This window comes from Watersipora subatra, chromosome 10 (assembly GCF_963576615.1).
Source record: "Watersipora subatra chromosome 10, tzWatSuba1.1, whole genome shotgun sequence".
NCBI classification, from domain to species: Eukaryota; Metazoa; Bryozoa; class Gymnolaemata; order Cheilostomatida; family Watersiporidae; genus Watersipora; species Watersipora subatra.
The window spans coordinates 25,089,299-25,112,525 of record NC_088717.1 but is presented as its reverse complement, the minus strand read 5'-3'; the positions used below and the strand labels follow the sequence as shown (position 1 = coordinate 25,112,525).

At 36.6% G+C, this 23,227-nt stretch overlaps 1 protein-coding gene across 1 annotated transcript in view; it reads left to right on the top strand.

Moving 5' to 3' along the window:
• Positions 1–3,960: 3,960 nt before the first annotated feature.
• LOC137405972 (SH2 domain-containing protein 3C-like) overlaps positions 3,961–23,227 on the top strand; it is a 34,033-nt gene continuing 14,766 nt past the window's right edge. Inside the window, exons 1-9 of the mRNA XM_068092460.1 lie at positions 3,961–4,078; positions 7,872–8,001; positions 11,150–11,302; positions 12,300–12,462; positions 17,096–17,202; positions 18,233–18,310; positions 19,690–19,836; positions 20,237–20,410; positions 22,357–22,452. Of these exons, the coding sequence (XP_067948561.1) occupies positions 3,977–4,078; positions 7,872–8,001; positions 11,150–11,302; positions 12,300–12,462; positions 17,096–17,202; positions 18,233–18,310; positions 19,690–19,836; positions 20,237–20,410; positions 22,357–22,452 (1,150 nt within the window). The 5' untranslated portion in view covers positions 3,961–3,976. The remainder of the gene's footprint in view (positions 4,079–7,871; positions 8,002–11,149; positions 11,303–12,299; positions 12,463–17,095; positions 17,203–18,232; positions 18,311–19,689; positions 19,837–20,236; positions 20,411–22,356; positions 22,453–23,227) is intronic.

Genomic DNA, 23,227 nt, shown 5'->3' with positions numbered 1-23,227 from the left:
GGATCAGATATGCAATGGCATAAGAGATCAGGCACTAGGGCGAGCAACTAGTAGACCTAGACCAGTTAAATATAGAACACCAGAGGGCAGGCTGACTTGGTTTCTTGACTTGGTAGCTTGACTGCTAGACACTTGACTGACCTGGCTCTTTGGACGTGTCAGACAGGCCTCAAATAAGGTGTATCAGGAGTTTGGGTTACATCTACCTGTTAGTGTGGTAAAGCTGACTCAGCTACCAGAGTCAGGACTTTACAATATTAGCGTAGCTCTTACTTTTCTCACTCGGTATCGTTTAAAAAAGATAACACGTATTAGAACATTTTGCGATTCAAAACCGTTTATACTGCATCCCAATACATATATACATGTATATCTATACATATATATTTTACAAAGTCCGTCTGTGGATTCGTCTGTAGGTTTTCCGGCTATAGCTATTATTAGAACACCTGAGCTGGACAACAATGCAGACTCAAAGTCATGGCTTACCGTCATTGGAAGCCTAACCCTATTAACTAGCTTAGTGGAATTTTTCATTAGCAATATGCCAGGCTACTAGTTTGAAAGGTACAGTTGTTTGACAAAGTTTTAAAACATTTACAGTTGTTTTTATTTTCCTCATGATATGTAGTTTGAAAGTTAGAATGGCAAATGTTGTAATATATTAAATACAAATCAATTTTCTGTCCAAATACTCTTCTATTACACGGGCAACGCTGGGTGGTACAGCTAGTATATATATATATATGTATATATATATATATGTATATATATATACATATATATATATATTACTGGTGTTTATAAATTATCAGGCGTGAGAGAACTGATCATTCTTTTCCCTTCCTTCCCTCTACAATCAGCCTGTTGTGTTTGGTGATGAAATGCTTTATCCTGATGTCAAGATATTTTCTGGCAATCATTCTCACAAGCTGAAACCTATGTTCCAACTCCATCTCAATCAACTAACATTGGTGTGTGAAAAGAATGGCTGGTTGATCCTCCATCCGGCTTTTGAACACCAATGCTTCCAGCTTGGTGGCTACATACTTTTGAGTCAGAAGCATAGGGTTCAAGAATGTGAGAATGACCTGCTCACACCGCTGCAGAATGGTTGTTACTGGCTGTGAAAGAATGATAAGACCCCCTATATTTTGTCTTGATGAGGCGATAATGGCTGTCATTGATGGCAAAAAATCTGTCATCTCGATACGTGGGTAGTTTGAGATAGGTTAGAGCAGAAGCACGGATATCACATATGACTCTACCACTTAGTGATTTTACAATATAGCCCCTATGTTTACAAGAAGTTTTTCCCTGTGAGTGTTTAACTGGGAAACAGAAATGTTGAGTCGGTCAACTAGATCTTCAGAAAGCTGGCAATCTTGGTTTGGTAGGGGAGCAGACTGTTCGCTCCATTCAAGGGAAAAACCCCAAATTTAGACCCGCAATCAATAGCATTGGCTGCCATTGAGGCTTTGATAGATTGATTGCACAACAGCTTGTGCAGTGCAGTATTGAAGTTTTAAGCTGAAGGATTGGAATTATGACCACCTAGTCTTCTAAACTTGCCGAGTAGGATTTCAATAAAATCTTGACTGATCCTAAAGGTAGGAAAATAACCTTCAGAAAACATTTCCTCCACCAACATTAGCACTGCTTTGAATGTACAAATGAAACCAACAACAAAGGTCTTCCTTCTTGATGTGTAGAGTGGCTGCCCTTCAATTGTTTTCAGACCCAGCAAGTAATTCTTGAATCTATCGTAGAACTACTTTTTAGACTCTAGATTAGATGATGTGAGGGGTTCCTTGGTCCACTTTCCATAAAAACTCTTTGAATTGAGACAGTCAAATGCCTGATCAATCTACAAAAGATATATTAGTGTTGAATCAATTGTGAACAAATGTATGATAAAACTTTGTTGAGCATGGATGAGCCGAGCAATTCGTGAAGTGGGTGCAGTTTTTGTTTCAAGGTATGACTAACATGCGTAGTGTGTCTTATGGCAAAAAGCAGCTCCTGTAATAAATCAGAACATGCATCAAAGTTCATGCTATAGAGCGAGAGCAAGTAAAAAAACTTACTTACCAAGGACAGCAGTGAAAACAAGCTTGACAACTAAACTATTTCAGATCTAATTTTATTAAATAAAAGTAGCCTTTGACATAAATAAAATACTAAAACATGAAGATGGTATTAAAGAGAAATCTGTAACAAGTAAACAACAAAGTTGTACATAAACATGTTGACAACAATGATAACAAGACACTAATATATATATATATATATATATATATATATATATATATATATATATATATATATATATATATATATGATAAAATATATGATATATGATAAAATATATGTATATATTATAAATTTGGAAAATTGTTTGGTAGGGTATATTTGTCTAGAAGTGTGCATGTAGATGACCAAATATACAACTTGCCCGTTTGCATGTTAGGTTTGCGGCTAGTTAGGTTTACAGCTGGGTAGGTTAATAGCTTGGTAGGTAAATAGTTGGGTGAGTAAATATCTGGGTAGTTTATAGCTAAAATATTATAGCTGGGTAAGTTATAGCTGAGTAAATTAAAGCTGGGTATGTTATATTGCATATATATTTGTATTGAGTAATTTGTCTAACGCCCAAAAACAAGATGGCCCCTGCACTTTAATGACAACAGCAATATGGCAGCGGGTTATTATTTTACGTAGAGATAACTTCATGGTCGTGACCAGCCACTGTCTGAAGGCTAAGCCATTCACCGGGTTTATGAATGAACTGTTCAAGGCGCTGTGCATTACCTATTCATACGGAATTATGTTTCAACGAGTTCAAAACTGAGCAGCTTTATGACAAAACGAATCATCGGGCTAGAAAACTCGAGGCTGGATTACAACTGCTAACGCCTCAGCTGCGCAATTTGGTAATAATTATTCTTCTCAAGGGAATTACTATTGTTGCATGCAACATGAATTATTAATTGCTAATTTAACTTTGAGTACATTTATGAGGTCAAACAGCTAAAGGTAGTAAGTATAATTCTCTTCAAGCTATTTGTGTCTTGTTCAGCTTACCCAACCCCTTAAGCGGTACCGAACGTGAACACGAAATCAAACTGTTTGGTTAATAACAAAGTTTTTTAAACTTAAAAGCTAACATAAAGAAAAGATCATTTGATTGATCATGCAAAAAACTGTACACATATGCTCGCAAAAGCAGCTACTTGTCGACATACGCATATCTACCAGTACGTAAAACGAGAGGCTGCCTAGCTGACAGCTAAACGTGATCAGCGCTATTGCGTAACTCCGGGAGTTTTATTATGACACACCTTAAACCTTAAAGGCACTTTTACTACACCAACGGAGACAGCGAGTGTTGTACCTCATCAGAGGTAATACTACCAGCTTTGCAAAAGGACACCTTCGCAATCCATGCGCATTTTTTAATTTTATAAACCCGTTATATTTTAAGTCGCGTGTTTTTACATTTTGATATACTTTTACTGCCGACGAAATATATGTCAGGACCTTCTGCATAATTGAAAGCTATGTTGTTTGTAAATTTGTCAGGTCATAGATTTTTTTCCTTTTATGGGCTAACACCGATTTGTTACTGCTAGTGTTGCTCGTTTAATTCCACATTTATTTTACATGCTTTGTGTACTGCGCAGGGATGCTCTCATTTGAGTTTGTGAGCTATGAGCTTTAACCTTTTTAAAGGTATTGCGTTTTTTGCTTTGGTGTAAATTTTAAAACTACATTCTGTTATCACCCAGTGATTTCCTAGCATATTTTTAATTTTCAGGAAACGTATGAGCTCTTGCCTGCACTTCTTGAGACATTTTCGTTGTATCCCAAGACGTAAAAGGGCAAGTGCATGACATATATACATGTTTTATTGTAGTCGTTAGGGTTCGTCATGCAAAACATGGAGTAGTGAAGAGGTGCTATAGAAGCTGTTCGCATGGCTGCTGGTAAAGACATCCATATTCCTATCAGCGCTTGGTTACAGACTCTAAATCTTTCGGAATATGTCCATTCGTTTGCCAAGTTCAAGGGTGTTGAGGTGATTAAGCTCTATTTTAGTAGCTGTGCAAGTGTTTATGTATTTTAGTGCACGCCCAACGTTATATAATGTATGCATGCATATGGCTTTTTACAGCAACTGTGGAAAAACATGTGGCTTTCGAAATTCTATTATCAGGCGGATAAAACGTTAAGCATGACATACTGTATATTTCCGTAAACACGATTTGGTGTGTTGCCATTGTAGATATTATTTATCTGTTGAAGACAGGTTTTGCTTATAAATGTTTTAGTTCCAGCATAAATTATATATATTTTCTCATATTTTATGCGGTTTTCAAAATACCTTACTAGTTTGTTTGTTATCATTTTTTGTGTTAATTATTGAATTATGACGAAAAGTTGTGACAAAAGTTAAATTTGTCAGATGGAGCAAACACTTGGAATCTGATTGTTAAAAGTTCATTACGGTTTTAACATTGCTCAATTAACGAATAGTTAGGATTGTTGTGTATACAAGTTAGTGTCAGCCCATCATTGGCGTGCATGTATATATATATATATATACATATATATATATATATATATATATATATACATGTATATATATCTTTATATTTCTCAAAGTATGTCGTGTGTCTCTGTGCATTCCAGCTATAGCCATTATCAGAATAGCCTAGCTGGGCAACAATGCTGACGCAATGTCATTGCCTACCTACATTTGAAGCTTACTAACTAGGTTAATATAATTTTCCATTGGCAATGTGCCAGGCCACTTGGCAATGGCCTGCCACTTGCTGGAGAGTTGCCTGCCAGCAAGTGGTAAGCACATCTCATCACTTCTCATAGTTTATAAGCTGATTTTTAATACCCGGGCAACGCCGGGAGTCACAGCTAGTATATCTATATATATAGAAAAAATTGTTTCCTCACCCCGGATACCCCGTATGGGTGGTAAATTCTGCTCTAACTCGGGTCTCCTACCAGAGACCTGGGAGTTTGAGCACTCGCCTCAAGATCTTAGCTGTTCCCAATAGCGCACTTTTCTGCAACTCACCCGAGTTGATTGTTGTTGGTATTTGGGCAAGCCACATTTTATGCGCCGGTGTTATTGCGCCCAGTGCCCCAATGACTACTGGGATTACAGTTGTTCTTACATTCCAGCATTTTTCAATTTCTTCTCCAAGAGGGAGATATTTCTCTACCTTTTCTTTTTCTTTGCTGGCTATATTGTAGTCATTGGGTACTGCTATATCTATTATAGTAGCCCTCTTGTTCTCCTTGTCTACCACCACTATATCTGGTTGGTTTGCTAGGACATGCTTGTCAGTTTGGATGTAGAAGTCCCAGAGGATCTTAGCGCGGTCATTTTCATTCACCTTACCAGGAGCTCCCCACCAGTGTTGTGGTTTATTAAGGCCATACTCATCACATAGACTTCTATACACAATACCTGCGACATGATTATGTTGCTCAGTGTATGCGTTCCCTGCTAGCTGCCTGCATCCACTGATGATGTGTTGGATGGTCTCAGGTGCATCTTTGCACAGTCTGCATCTAGGATCGTCTCTAGTGTGATAGATTTTCGTTTGGAGTTGCCTTGTTGGGAGCACTTGCTCCTGGGCTGCCATAATTAGCGACTCTGTATTGGCCGTTAGGTTTCCTTTGTTCAGCCACATATATGTCTGGTGAAGATCGCCAACCTTAGATATTTGTTGGTGGTAAGCACCATGAAGAGGTTTCGTGTGCCAGTCAATTTCCTCATCATCAGGGCGTAGGTCCGTTGTAAGAGCACCCGATTGAAATTCAGCTAGCAACTTATCTGAAATGGCCATGGAGGCTGCATATGCTTTGATGCTTTGCTATATATATATATATATATATATATATATATATATATATATATATATATATATATATATATATATATATACAGTGAAACTCGGCTAACTCGACCTTCACAGGACCGAGAGAAAGTGTTCGAGTTATCAGAGTGTTCAAGTTATGAGAACACTGTCACAAGTGCAGGTATTCATCAGTACATATACAAACTATACATAAATCAAAAGCATTGATTGGTCATTGCAAATTAAGGGGCCTCTCATGTAATGTTTTAACAATTTTTATCAGAAAGTATAAATATTTTCTTATTACTTGAGATTTGTTTGTTTGTTTTAGGTGATGTGACTGCCAGACGTTTTCAGATTAAAATAGGCAAAACTTGATCGCGGTTGAAACGCTCAGTAAAAAAGGACATCTTTTTCTTTTGAGCGTTTTAGCAAAAACCAATTTTGTCGATTTTTATTCAAGTTTATCTGAAGGTTACATCGCTTCTCCTTGCTTTCGGAAGGCTATCCCCAAGCGGATGTTTAGTAAAAGTTGATTTTTTGCAAACCTTTAGAAAAGTCGTTAGCGAAAATATTTTACCGATAGTGGTAATAATGATGCCTAAGAACTACTAAAAGTTGATGTTTATTTCTATGGCTAGGAATAAAGTGATATTCTAAAGCGATATCAACCGTCTCGGTAGCCGTTGGGCAAAAAACTGTTCGAGTTAACGAAGTTAAGGTCGAATTATCAGAATTAAAGCAGTTTATCATTGAGTGGGAACGGACCAAACAAATCCGTTTGAGTTAACCATGTGTTCGAGCTATCCGAGGGCGAGTTATCCGAGTTTCACTATATCTCTCAAAGTTTGTGTCTGTGTGTAGTTTGGTTTGTTCAGCTATAGCTATTAAAATCTAAGAATGTAGAATCCATATTACAGAAGATTTGATCTCGGAGCGTCCTTTACCTTCCTGGCAAATACTTTACCAATTAAGTTACAGAAGATTGATGGATTATTTGGATGCTATATGTCGCTGTCTGGATGAAAATACGCTACTGCTCTCTATTATGGCGCTCACGGCTCTTATTAGTATTCTTACTCAAATTAGCCAGTGGCGATGTGCTAGGCAAGTACATTGCCTTTCACAGTTTATAAGCTTATTTTTAATACATATATATTTTTTATTGGTATATATATATACTAGTGGAATGTTCGGCATTGCATTGGTATTACAAAACACATTATAAAACATTGGTATGTGGTGGCCTGCCACTTGCCATTATCCTTGCACAATGCCCATCGCTAATTTAAGTAAGCTCATTGTTTACGGCTCTTACCAATAGGAGCCGTGAGAGCAAGCAAATAATCATGTTGTGCCGTAACAAAGAGCGGTAATGTATTTTTACCCACGTACCGACATATGTCGTCCAATGAATCCATCAATCACGTGTAGCTTAATTGGTAAGATAATTGCCTGGCGAACGGAGGTTCCAAGATAAAATCTTCTGCGATACGAATTCTTTATTCCAATATTTATAGCAATAGTTGAACAAACCGAAGTGCAGAGTAATCACTTAGAATTTAGGCTTAGAATTCACCGAAGGCTTAGAATTCACCATTTATAGCCTCTGAACAGGTAAATATCGTAAAGGAAGCTGAAAAGACAATGTTACTATGCTGCACACCAAATCTTGGTCAACATAAATATATATGTTGATTATTATGGTCAAGATAAATATATGTATATTTGCATACATAATAGAATATAACTGTACATGTATAAGCAAGACGCACAGGTGCTCGGCTTGTCTTATGCATCAGACTCCTTATTGATGGTCGGTGTCATTAGGCTCCGCTTCTGACCAAATCATCTTCTTTGCCAGAAGTCTAGTCATTTGATCTGAGTCGAGAATCAGCGCGAGTACAACGACGGCTGGCTGGGACCACAACATTGCGCTTCCTCATATTTTATCTTAGTCCCTTAGGCCAATGTTTATTTTTCTAGGAGCTGTTCGGCATTACCGACAACGGTGTTTTGGAGCTTGGTGTAAGAATTCCTGAACATCGTAACAAAATAGTCTCTTCACTAAATGTATTGGCTTCTAAAAGAAAGACCTCTGCAACCTCAGTTCAAAGTAAGTGATGATGTGTTTTTTTTTTCTAGAAGAAACAGGTTTACTGCGCTCTATTTTGATAAAATTCAGCTCGTATGCGGCTATTGTGAATTTGTACATTGAATTTATATCATACTTTCTTATGTTACATCTCTCTGTATGCTTTTTATCATTACTTTTTGTGTGAACTTAAACTTCATTCGACAGTCAGTTAAGTATTGCCAAAATCTGAGCAATTCTACAAAATACATTTAGCTTGTGATGCTTGGTCATTCGTTACTAATCACTGACCGAATCCGGAAGTCGTTTTATTCATAAATTTTGTTGAAACATCTTTTACCCAAGCATACTGTTTATAGACTCGCTATTTGTAATTTTGTTGAACAAATTTGGATTGAGTTACTCGCTATTCATGAAGCCAAGGTATAGTTGTTTGAAGAGATGCAGTCACAGACTGGGTATAAATATTTTATAAAATGCACACCGGGGCTGTCACTGTTTATATTGTACAATTCAAGCTTGTAAAAGTCTCAACTAGGTGCTGGTTTACATTATATCGTCTTATATTGGCATCAGTGGCACAATACTTGATACTTGATCACAATACATGATCGTCCGCGATACAAAAGTTTCACTATCACAAACCCTTCCGCGTTTACATCAACCAATATTCCACAGCATAGCGTGTCATTATACAATGTGGTCGTGGAAACGATCAAATTCTAGTCCCGCAACAACTGTCATGACAGAAATTACATATGATCAAGCAATCAGCGACAGCCAATGACCATTGTCGAGGGGGTGCACATTTCACACGCTGTTGTGGATGCTCCGCAATCTTTCTCGATGTGTCCGTGTGCATCGATGACGTCATCGGTTTATCGTGCACATAGTCGGTGGTATCCACTCGGTATCGTTTGTCGACTCTGTGCACAGTAAATCTTAACAGACATTGATCATCTAGACATGTCTAACACTAGTTGGTAGACCTAGCACCAGTCCACAGAGCAAGACTGGTCTCCACCAGTCTCCACCATTGAGCTAGCTGTTTGCAGTAGCTCTGTTTGTTCAAACTCCTAGAGCTAGTCAGAGAATTAGGTAGCACCAATTTTACCTACGGTTTCTCTTAACTTTGTAAATTGACTCGAGTGTAAATGTGAAAGGTTTCTAAATAACTGAGTTCTTCATCAAAACTCATCTCTTTTTATGACAATGTAATAACTTGTACGGCTGTCACAGTTTACCCACCTCTGTACTACTTCACGTAAAGTAGCTCCTAATGAACCTGCTGATATATTTAGAGTCATTGTGTAAGTATCAGAAAGTACTTACCACTTATAGTAACTTGCAGACATTAAACTTATCAACGTTTAGAATCTGTTTTTTCAGCTACGACATACATTTAAGAAATCTCTACTGTGGAGCTTATTTATAGGGTTTCAAGTAATATATGCACGTACTAAAATTTTTTGTATTTTTTCTGTCTATTGTTAATCTAATCACTGATGACGAGTTAATATGAAGTTTCTGTTCTAAATTCACCAACATGTATAGACATGGCTGTTTAGGTTGGAAGTCACACCGAGTTTTGAATATCTACGCCGCTCGCTTGAAAAGTCTGTGAAAAATTTGTGTAACTCGTGCCTAGTACATGTACTAAGTACCCGCTACAGCTAGATACTCTATCTGGTTTGTTGAGTGTCATACCTATTTATAGCCATGTCTATCTATGACTGTTTTGGATTGGTTGCAGGAAATCGTTAAAGTGAATCTCTGAATTATTTACTACCATTGGCACTTTTTGGTTGTATTGACCAGTATTTAGCATGAATGTACTCCATACTGTAAGCTGCTCGATTAACTAAACTCGATACTTTACTAAGGAGTCTGGATTTTTATCTATTTACTGGCAGCTGTGTTACACATGGCACCACTATTCACATTGGAAAGACAGCCGTGCTGAAACTCACACATAAATTGGAGAACTCCCAAAACTCATTTGAGTTGTTTGAATTGAAATATTTGCAACAGAAAATTTGTACTTTCACTCTAACAATTATTCAAGTATACTGTTTCTCATCTGACTACAGATTAACAGACCTTTACCTATGACAATGCAACAGTTCTAGTTGGAGTTATGCTCTCTTGGGAAATGCAGTTTTATTTGATTGGTTAATAGCTGGAATGCGTATCTCAAGCAAGCTGTCATGTTCAGAACAACATTTCAAAAAAATGAATTCATAGTAGCTGATAACGGTATGAAAGGGACTGTTCATATTTTTATTTCATTCCCTGTTGATGTGTTAGCAGAGAAATGTGACCAGCAAAGCCAGCTGCAGTTCTGAATCACTCCATTAAAATCACCTAGTTTTTAGTTGAAACCTTATTCAACCAAGTACAAAGCCCAATAGTTAGTTTTGATGCGATGCCTTTCGAGATTCGACTTTTGGAGACGGTTTTCACAATTGAACTTCTGTAAAGAATGGGTTTACTAAATGCTTGCTTCAATAGCAAACGTAAGACAGTCAAATGGATTAATATACCTATGAGATGTCTTCATTTAGGGAGCATTGCGCCAAATGTGGTTTTCTTACTAAACAAGTGAAGGTCGCCACATATAGTTTCTTGCAGTATAGTCATAACTGGATGTATCTTTCTTTGTAAAGTATATTATTGAGTTTCCAAAAGCTAGGTGTAGCACATCTCCTTGTCCAAACTCACTGTGTTTCTATGGTGCGATTAGTCCACAAGTTTGTGTCATCCGCAAGATGGAACCTGCAAAAGCCGCAAGTTGAGCGAGTTTTGTTTCACAAAGTTTACTAAATGTTTCATGCTTGAGGAAGATGCAAACAGCGCTAGCAAATGGTATGCAAGAAAATTCCATGCAAGCTACTCCATTTTAACAGCTTTCACATTTCAGTCGATGCGATATTGAAAGCATGCTGCTAAGCAAGACAAGAATGCGCCATCTCTGACCTTTGACCAATGGCGTAAAATTCTTCATATTTTTTGATAAAGCAATTGCTTTTATTTAAAACATACCGAGAGTCTATTGAAGCGCATATGACACGGTAATTCAAAGTGCAAACAATTCCAAATTCACATCATTCGCACAACAGAAACATCGAATCTCTACTGCTTTGAGTTTGTGCTGTTTCATACTTTCTAGGCAGTGGCAAGCGCTTGTCCAATGGGGAAAGTACTGTGAGCTTGACTCTTAAAAATGTAGGCTGGTTCCACGGCAAGATATCGAGGGAGACTGCGGAGAAGCTTGTTCAGCAACCCGGTGACTTTTTGGTGAGGGAGTCTATCTCTCAGCCTGGTCAGTACTTACCAAGTTACCTGATAACGTGTTTTACTGGGGGCAACTGGCATCTGCTTGATTTATCCATTTGTTATCATGATTGCTGCTATTAGCAATGGACCTGCTATTAGTAGTGGACCTGCTATTAGTAGTGAACCTGCTATTAGTAGTGAACCTGCTATCAGTAGTGGACCTACTATTAGTAGTGGACCTACTATTTGTAGTGAACCTGCTATTAATAGTGGACCTGTTATTAGTAGTGAACCTGTTATTCGTAGTGGACCTGTTATTAGTAGTGAACCTGCTATTAGTAGTGAACCTGCTATCAGTAGTAGACCTACTATTAGTAGTGGACCTACTATTTGTAGTGGACCTGCTATTAATAGTGGACCTGTTATTAGTAGTGAACCTGTTATTCGTAGTGGACCTGCTATTAGTAGTGGACCTGCTATTGATAGTGGGCCTGCTATTAGTAGTGGACCTGTTATTAGTAGTGGACCTGTTATTAGTAGTGGACCTGTTATTAGTAGTGGACCTGCTATTAGTAGTGGACCTGCTATTGATAGTGAACCTGCTATTAGTAGTGGATCCGTTATTAGTAGTGGACCTGCTATTAGTAGTGGACCTGCTATTGATAGTGGGCCTGCTATTAGTAGTGAACCTGCTATTGGTAGTGGACCCGTTATTAGTAGGGGACCTGCTATTAGTAGTGGATGGATTACTCGCAATGAGTTTTACTCGTACCAGAATTACTTATACTAACTTGAAAAATACTTGACTTTTTCTGTTGTAACATTACACACCTTTGAAATTTAAAATAAACTTCTTTTTCATGTTGTTCTTAGACACTACCGTAACCTGAAATTTTACAAGTTGACCATTTGTTATATTTGATGTTTACTTGTTACAATTACATTGGTGAACGATTTGGAGAATTCTAAGATCAACAACCATAACCTGTATGCATAAATAGTCTATTCAATGCAGAGTTATTAAGTGTTTGATATGTCAACAGGCTGCTATGTCCTGACGAGCAACCATGATGGACAATCTCTTCATTTTGTCATCAACCAGTTTCCTGTATCAACCAGCAGCCGACCTACGGAGACCGAGTTTGGATTTGAAGCGGCGAGATTTGCCTCCATTCCTGCGCTTATCAATTCTCACCTATCAGGAGGGTAAGTGTGAACCATTGAATATTCACAGCCTTTTTGCCAGCTAGTCGAAAAGTGTTTTTAGCCAGTTGAAATAATGATTCAATGGAGAGCTTGCAAATATAATCTTGTCGACAATGCTTTTACACTAGTCAGGAATGACAATGCTTTTACACTAGTCAGGAATGACAATGCTTTTACACTAGTCAGGAATGACAATGCTTTTACACTAGTCAGGAATGACAATGCTTTTACACTAGTCAGGAATGACAATGCTTTTACACTAGTCAGGAATGACAATGCTTTTACACTAGTCAGGAATGACAATGCTTTTACACTAGTCAGGAATGACAATGCTTTTACACTAGTCAGGAATGACAATGCTTTTACACTAGTCAGGAATGACAATGCTTTTACACTAGTCAGGAATGACAATGCTTTTACACTAGTCAGGAATCAAGAAGTTGAGCACTGACTTATTGTCTGTTTGATCCAGTATTAAGGAAAGGGGAGATAACTTTCCGTAGTACAGAGTCTGATTGATCGTTGTTCTCCAAACATTTAATTACACCTGAGATGCTATGTGAAGTTTGGGATGTTAGCATATCACGATACAATGATTCCTCAATCTGCATACCGTGGTTGAATGATATACGTGTAGTAATGATGTACAGGCATCCCTCATCGGTCACGGTAGATCGGTTACGAGCGCAATCATGACATCTCAGCCTCAACTCTTTCACTACCGCTTTAAATTTTGACGGAATGATTATTCTGCCAAAATTAATTCAAACGGATTTTCGAAAAATCGCTATGCCGCTAGTATTTAAGTAATATCTCGAGAATCAAAACACATATCTTTTTACTGTAAAACGCATCTTATTCCGAACAAAATTCTCTACAAGATAAGTATTAAATGGTTTAGTGAATCGCACTCTCGCAAAATTTTGGACGCTTTCTTTGCCTCGAACGATTGCGGTGTGTTTCTTATTGCCATGACGATAACGATCTGGTTTTCCCGTTTCGACAAACAAATAGAAATGGAATTGTTGAGCCAAAAGATTTTCAATTGGTTGCACGGGATTGGCAACAAGGTTGTTTCATTGGAGAATAAAATTTGATTGGTCTATTTAATGTGTGGGCCATGTAATGAAAAGAAAAGTGAAACCCTATTGATGAGCCGATACATTGGCTTACGGTGGCGAGAGAGTTTAGGAAGCAGAGACAGTGTTTATAGTAATCTTAGTGATCCACTGTGAATAGTAATACAGTAGACGCTCCTATAACGTAAATAATCTGTTCCAGTAACGTTTACACTATAGGGATTTTACATTATTAGAACAGTAAAGTACATGTAACTTGTCTAACCCGTTTCAAGATCTTTCTAAACTCACCCCTTTGAGCATACAAAAAGGAATAACTTGACTTAATTTTTTTAATTTGTCGGCCATACCGTAACTGCAACATTATTGGTTTGCATCGACAACTTTTCTCTTTTTTATGATCAATTTCACTGGTTTTATAGATGGAAATTCTACAATAACTTGATGGAAGCGCACATCTTCTACGTTCATTTACGATTTGCTTATTTTTCTAAACGACAAAGTGTACTCTGCAAAGAAAAACTAATGACAAGTATTATATGTGTCAACAACGACGCAAAACAAAATATTTTACAAAAAAGTGGTTCTACCTGTTCATGGTCTATCTGTATCCAAGGGTCAAGGTTAGAATAAAAGAGAATTTTCAACGATGTTCCAACTCGTGACATTCGGATTGATGGACCAACGACCTGCACTGATCGATCACCTTTGTATTTATTAACGATGCGCAGCTACCCTATTCTCTGTTTTGTCAGCACATCTGACGATTTATCACGACAAACTATATTGTTGCAAAAGTCATGTATATAATAGTATAAAGCTGTATATATAATAGATATATTAACGTTCAAATCAAATTTGAGAACTCGTCTGACTTGGCTCTTTACTCTGCATTGAATTTTTTATGTAGTAGGAAGTAAAAACTTTACATGATTTGTTTACATTAGCTGTAATTTACGTTATAGGAGATATAAGTTATAGGGGTGTTTACTGTAACTAGAAAAAACTGCAGCAATAACTTTTAAGGCTAAGAAAATCGAATTAAATAAAATTTGCCACTAGTTTTATCCCACGACCAAACACGAGCAAAGCGATTGGTTGGGAGATTTATGATAAATGCACATGGGCACACAACTCTCGAAAATTGTTCATCAACCATGAGACGAACCCTTGTCTCAAAATTTCATCAACAAATTTAACCATCGTTTTGTAGAGTCGTTAAAGTATAATAACGATACAAAACACATATAAGCCTATTTAAATGTGTTATCAAGTCTTTGTAAACCGTCGACATTACATTAAAACTTACCCATCTGATCGGATTATACACAAATAGACAGATTTATTTGGACGAAAATCGTTATTAAAACTTGCTAAGCCTCATTTTTATCAAATTTAAGACCGGAAATTGAAATGCCGAGCAACAGAGAATAGAACGATTAAGTCGTGCGCATTTCACCAAAAAATAACGTGCACATTCCACCAGTCTATAGCATTGTCGAATTGCCAAAGGTTTCTGTAATTAATGTGGGAGTACAGAAATCGTTTCATTTTTGCCGATTTCAAAGTAACTGACATTTTAGACACATTTGAGTACTTTGGTATTCTAACTGATGTCCAACGCAGTGTAAGTAAAGGAAATGACGATGATATTTTTTTCTAACGATTATGAGATTATTACGATATTTAATTATAAGTTTGGATATTCTTCTTGATACTTCTTGATATTGTTAGCAATGACATTTTTAAATGTAAACAAAATTGTGCATTGGTTTTCTATTATTACTGTATTGCCATATTAATAATATTGGTTATTCTAATAATATCAGTGCATTTGACTTCTAATATTGCATTTCTCCTATCACAGGGGGAGAGATATAAACATATAATCTTTTCCTTTTCATTATTGCTGTTTGTCATGACCAAACATTTTTTTAAATATATTTTCTAAAAATCTATATAAATATCACTTCTTGATATTGTTAGCTATGACGTTTTGAAATGTAAACAAAATTGTGCATTGGTTTTATATTATTACTATATTAATAATAATGGTTATTCTAATAATATCAGTGCATTTTACTTCTAATATTGGCCAATATTGCATTTCTCCTATTGCAGGGGGAGAGATATAAACATATAATCTTTTCCTTTCATTATTGCTGTTGTATATAATAACACCCACACCCAGTATATTACAGCTACCATTGCAGTTATCCTATTGCACTGCAGTGCCATTTGACTGCTAATATTGCATTTCTCAACCATCAGTACCCTTTCTTTTTTCCCAATATCACTTTGGTCATGGGCTGTATGACAGTGGAATTTCTAGCTAAATATAAGTTGAGGTACAGTTTGAATCAGGATGAAAAATTTGTAGGGCAGTTGAAATAAATAAAATCTGATGACGAGGTTTCCATGTAGTTGGAGGCCATAAATTTTAGTGGGTTCTTGTACTGACACCGTAGTGGGCTACTAGCCTATAAATTGTTCACCTCGTGTCAAGTATGGTCAATAAGCTTTTCTGGCTGCTTCTCACTGCTTATTGTTAAATGCTTCACCAATTTATGTTCTTGTCATTCCTTACTATAATAAGAGTTGGGTCTGTTTGTCTGAAGTCATGGTTGGATGTTGGAAAAAATATCACATCCCACGGGATTTGAACTCGTACATTCGGCTTAACAGCCAGACGCGTTACAATCTGCTCCATTCAACTACCTTCCTGCATTACGGAATTATTGTACAAATACTTATTACACGTGACAACATCACATGGCGCACCTCCAGGGTACCAGTTATTAGTAAGAGTTCAGAAGTCTTCAGTTTTTTGTGTTTATTTATTTTTGAATTACTCATAGCTAACTGGTTTATTATTACACAAACTAATATGACTGGTCACAGTAAAATTGATCACGTGTAGTCCTTATTCTAGCCAGATATCACTTGTGACAGTGGATATCTCTAAAGGTTGTCAGTTCCATTCAGTTTAGATCCTTTAACTAAACCGCTTTTTCAAATATTTAATTAATATTCAAATAATGATTAATATTTATTACAATAAGAGCCTTGTATGTCTGTCTGTCTGAAGCCATGCTCAGGGGTTGTGAAAAAAGGTTGCATTGTACGGGATTTGAACTCGTGACATGTAGCTTTGCCTCCTGGCATACTACCACCTGCACAAATCATTAGATTTATTGTGCACATACTTATTATCTGCACTCTATAGACACAGCTGATGATCTCTCACGGCACGGACTGCTAATAATACCAGGGTACTAGTAATAAAAATAATAAGCATGTTTAGAATCTGAACTTCTTTCACATTGTCGAGTTTTTGCAGTCCGTGTTTCTGTGTATCAAGAAATGCTATGCAGGGCGATTCTTGAAAGCATAACAGAGCATGGCTTATGAAGGAAACCTAGAGCCGATATTTGCATTAGTTCTATTCGCTGACTTCTGCTAGTCTCTCTGTATCAGCCAAAGAAGGATTTACCGTTGATGCAGCAGAAGCTTTGTTTGTGTTGTTCTCTCTGACCACAAAAATGCTGTTTCAGTCTAGAAATAACGGCAGCATCCGGTGCCAAGATAAAGACTCCTGTGGTTAGACGGGTATCACTTACAGAACCCTCCCTGCAGACTCCTTCCAATTCCCCTTCTTTAGGTCAGTAAATTTGCTAATTGTCTTCTCTTGTTTAATAGTACTCGCTTACAAGTCTCTTTCCTTGTATAAAAGTTTTTAAAGTACCGCTCAGAGATCTTTGAAAGATACCGTGACTAGATTCTTTGAATTTGCTTTTCTAGGTTCTTCCTGTGTTGAAAGCTGCTGCTAGATGTTCATAAAAATATGTACGTACTTAATGTGGATGTAAGTGTTTGGTAGAACTGAGTATTTATATATGGAGGCTAACTGCATATCAAATACAGACGACCAAATTTTAATGGTAGCATCACTGTTTAATGTATTTTTATGTATTCAATAATATATTTATTTAATGTTGTTTTGTTGTCATAGCAAAAAGCAAGTTTTTTCCATTAAGTTAGATTAGAAATTTTTGATTTGATGTGGTACCTTGTTCACTTCGATTTGACACACATTTTTAGATTTAAGGCTGATAGTTTTTTATTTGTATTTGAACAATGTCCATATTTTGAGTTTTTGGTTTTTAAGTTCACAGTCCACAATTCACAATTTTTTACTTGACAAAGATTTGTGGAATTATTTCAAAGCCATTCAGCTCCGAATGGTGATGTCAGGGAGCAGTATGCCATGGACATGGATGATATTTGAGTGATGGAGTTAATTAAACCCATTCTTAGAATCAGAGCGTGCAGCTAACCATTGTGTCTCAAATTTGTGTTTATGTTCATGCTTATTTGGTGGATGGCTGCTGAGCTCAGTGTGTGCAGATACTCACAGGTAACTTTGATCACTAGGGTCACACGATTCTACTGCTATTGGATGATTCATGGTGCCGAGATGTCGCTAAAACCTTGTCTCTCTAAGAACTGTGATCCAAAGCGTGCCAATGAAGTTTTGTTGTGGTCGATGTCAAAAGGATGTATATTACGCCCATGCTGTTCATATGATTAACATTACTAGAGTGTTGCATGTCGTTATGAGTAGCTTGCCTCGATTCGGGCTAAAACAATTCGGATTCGTGTCTTTTGTGTATCACAGCGTCTTTCTGTAGATGGAAACATATATCAAACTACTTCATCAAGCCCAGGCTTCTCAGTTTCTCCACTGTCCGTCACCCGAAAGACACAAGGTATGGCATCTTTGATTGATCTATTGGCATCAGATGCGCCAGCAAAATCAAAATCGTTGTCTTCTGTCCTTCATCAGAATACCTAGTCTAAATCTCGATTGTCTTTTAAATCTTATACATTTATATGACTTGAAATAAGCAAGTACAAAAGTATCTTGTGTGATCATATCTGTACAGATTGTTATTTCTTCAACCATTAAATATGAAATGTTCTGAATTTACACTACCGTACTTTTCAGACTATTAGCCATTACTTTTTTCTGATGATTTGAGCCATGCGGCTTATATAAAGGTGCGGCTATTCTGTGGCTTTTTCTTTCATCGCTAGTGCGCATTTACCAGAATCTCCGGTTAGTGCACCTCTAGTGGTGAAAGAAAATACGAAACAATGCCTAACGTACTGTTCCGTTAGACACTAGGTTAAAAAGCGTCAGTTAATATGAAACTGTGCCGTTAGGCACTGTTCTGTTTTAAACAACAAAGTTGCTGCCGCGTTAAAAAACACCGTCTTGCGTTCTACGGCCTATAAAAGATGCGGCCTATGTATTGTTTTATTATCGTTTTTTGGAAAATAAAGCAGGTGTGGCCTATATAGAGGTGCAGTTTATAGTCTGAAAAGTACGGTACATAATCATTGTAAAAGATCATTTTACATCTGTTTGGTTTAACTATTTAAAATCAGGACAGAATGAGGGTTAATTTAATATACAATTTATGGCTATTGACTAAATTCATGTCGAGTAACAATGTTATAAATGAGAATATTAATTTTCCAACAAAGGTCCAGCTGATTCCGCACATCACTGTAGGTTACCTTTTGCTGCCAGCGTGTACGCAGTATTTTTGAATATCATCACATTTTACAAAATCCTGAAACATTGTGAAACAGACAAGCTAGAATAACATATAGCACTATTGTCGGGAAATTTTTTATCTGTTTCTATGTAACGATTGTCGCTGGCTATGTTCAATTATAAGTCTAACATCGCTGATGATTACAGAGGGTGTCCTTCCCACTGTGACCTGTGCTGTAATTGTAGTTCTTCTTTTAACTGGACTTTGATGGAGACGTGTTACAACTTTGTTTTCTAGGACCTACATTTTCAGAAGTCCTTTGTCTATTGCCATTTTAACTGCCTTCTTCTGTACATCATTATTTATTGTATCTTAGCCTCATAGTTACGCACAGATGACATGGTGGAGACAATTTCTTATTAAACTATGGAACTATTAGCATTATCATTGGTGTACAAGTTGCAAATATAACAATTGTTCTCACATTTTTCCTACACACCTTAAAAATTTGTACTGGCTGGTCTAGAAATGTCTGTCCTAGAAATTCGTTCTGTATACAATTTAGTGTGATTGTTTGATTGCAGATCGAACATTAGGGAGGGTTGGCAGCGTTCCGCAGCTTAATACTAATAAACCCCGGTCTACTGCTAGTAATGAAACCGGGAAGTCTAATCACAAGCCTTCCACTGTGTCTTTAACTGTTCCAGCTTCAAGTTTGAACAACCGGGCTCGTAAGTGTAACACAACACTCTCATACACTCTCATACATTTATACAGGTGTGATATACCATAGACCATGTGTGTAGTCCATACACATAGACCATGTGTGTAGTCCATACACATAGACTATGTGTGTAGTACAACACACGAATACATATCTTCAGTTGTGATGTACCATAGACTAGGTTATCGTTATATTAAATTCTTGTTGAAGCTATTAACCCAATATTATTGCTATAGAAATGCCCCTGTAGAAAATATCTGAGGGTAACAAGTTCAACTCTTTGTGCACGCCTCTGTTAGTATACTCTCTTATTGTATGTATGAGAGACATACTACACTGTCTGTGAAGTACCTGAGGTAGTGACCGGGGCATGGGCTGTCAAGTATTTTTGATCAATGATGTTTTAGGTTCAGAAGGAGAGCTCAACCGGCTAGCCTCGGGTCAGCTCCCACACAGGTCAGGGGAGTTAAAAGTCACCCGTAACAATACATCCGCTCACCGTGTAGTCGCAATAAGAAACCAAGCTTTATATGATGACGGAGCGGATTACTCCGACTATGATGAAGTGAAACGAATGCCAGGTATATGCTAGTGGTTTGAGTGGTACTACTTGCTTGTATCACTTCATCCAGTCATTTCTCGGTGCTTGTTACTGGCTCCTACAAGTATCCATATCTCATGCATCCATATCCCTGCTATCCATTGCCTGTTTTACACTTTTTTCACCTGTGTTTAAGGTATGGGAACAGGAAAACCCTCTTCTTATTGGTTGTTTCCTAATTAAAAAATTTGACACATCTGCATCGCTCTTAAAAATTGTGCATACTGCAGTAGCTTGTTTGCTTCATTGCTGTGTAATTACCTGCAGAGTTACCTGCAGAGTTTATTATTAAAGGCTTATCGGTGGATTTTGGGTTTTCCAAATAAATTAAAAGGCATTTTTACTGGAATATTTGATCATAAAAGGACTTTAATATATGAAGCAGGACAATTTAATTCATATGTATGTGGATGTTTGAGCAAATGCATACAGAATAATTTTATTATTTCAAGTCGTATACATGTACATGACTTGAAATAAGCAAATAAAGTTGTATGTGGTGTTATCATACCTGTACAGATTGTTATCTTCAAGCATACCTGTACAGATTGTTGTCTTCAAACATACCTGTACAGGTTGTTGTTTTCAAACATACCTGTACAGATTGTTATCATCAAACATATCTGCACAGATTTTTATCTTCAAACATACCTGTACAGATTGTTATCTTCAAACATACCTGTACAGATTGTTATCTTCAAACATACCTGTACAGATTGTTATCTTCAAACATATCTGTACAGATTGTTATCTTCAAACATACCTGTACAGATTGTTATCTTCAAACATACCTGTACAGATTGTTATCTTCAAACATACCTGTACAGATTGTTATATTCAAACATACCTGTACAGATTGTTATCTTCAAACATACCTGTACAGATTGTTATATTCAAACATACCTGTACAGATTGTTATATTCAAGCATACCTGTACAGATTGTTATATTCAAACATACCTGTACAGATTTTTATCTTCAAACATACTTGTACAGATTGTTATCTTCAAACATACCTGTACAGATTGTTATCTTCAAACATACCTGTACAGATTGTTATCTTCAAACATACCTGTACAGATTGTTATCTTCAAACATACCTGTACAGATTGTTATCTTCAAACATACCTGTACAGATTGTTATCTTCAAACATACCTGTACAGATTGTTATCTTCAAACATACCTGTACAGATTGTTATCTTCAAACATTTAAAAATTAAATATTCAGATTTTAGCTTACATAAACGTTGAATAACATTATTTTACAGCTTTTTGGTTTAACTAATTTAAATCAGGACAAAATGAGGATTAATTTAATATATAATTTATTGTTATTGACTAAATTCACAATAAGTAACAATGTTGTAAATGAGAATTTTAATTTTCCAACAGAGTTTAGTTTATTTCGCATGCCACTGTAAATATTGCAAATGTCTAAGAAAAATGCTAGATTTGCGGTAAGCTAGCACAAATATAATTTTTCATATGCGTATTGCAACTGACTAGTTCAGTGTTTTGGAAAACTCGTAATGTGTTCAGTATTTGGATATCAGATCCGCCTACTCGTGACTAGTGGGTATGCTACTGCAGCTCTTGGTGAACAGCTGGTGCACTCGGAATACAGACACACGTTATTTGTACTTTCTTGGACTTGCAAAAAATAAATAGACTCACTACTGTTTAGACTGCTATTCTGACCGGCTGTCAAGGTAAGCTCCCAGCTCCAACCAGTTAGTGCTACATTTCTGGTGGTTTACGGTAAAGTTGGTAGTTTTTTAACAACCGAGAAAGAGTGAACAGACTCGGTTATGTTAACTGTCTTCCTCACTCATGGGAGATATTATCCTATACATGTATTAATATGTTAAATGACATGTCTTGTATGTTATCGCCAGAAATTTTTAACTTTTCGAACATTTTCAACAGGTGATCCATCAAACTCGGAGAGCAAACTTTCTGTTGGTCAATCAAAGCCTCAGTCAGATCTGGAAAGTTCTAATACGGCAGCACAGAGTGACAGAGGTAGAGGCACAAGTTATTTTTCAATAGGATTTTACATTTGCATTTTGACTTTTCACTTAATGAAATATTTTAACTTTCTGCATCATCTTATTAGCATTAACTATAGATTAGTGTAACGGTAGTGTTAATTCACCGTAGAATTGATTAACTATAGTGTGGATTAGCTGCAGTTAAAACTAAATGTACTATAGATTAATTGTATGATGGATTAACTGTAGATTAGCTGAATAAACTGCAGTTGCCGAGTGGATTACTTGTTTCGTTAATTTACATAGACTGTATCAGCTATAGAGTGGAATCACCGCAGAACTTAATAATAAATAAATTTATTTGTAATATTAATGTTAATTATTAATATGTATGTATATTAATTGATAACGGTAGCACTTTGAGTTTACTTTATTTGGTATATTTATTATAATATTTTATTAACCACAATAATAACTGTAGTTGGATAAATGAGATTATCGAGAGGAGTTATTTGTTGCATGTATGCGCACATCTCTAGCCATAATGCGTTGGCTATGTCGGGTTATGAGATTTCAAATGTTTTGTTGTTTAAAACAATCTAAAACATCCTTACTGAACAAATACAATGTTACCTGCAACTCTGCAGTATGTTACAAATCTCAAACAAATCCTGAAAAAAAAATAGTTTTTCTGTCATGAGCGGACGACTCTGTTTTGGTATATTTATACAGACGCCATGAAGGACAGTTCTAGTTTGTGTGGTGCATGTGTGTTCTGTGATAGAAAATCAGTGAAGTTGTTTTAG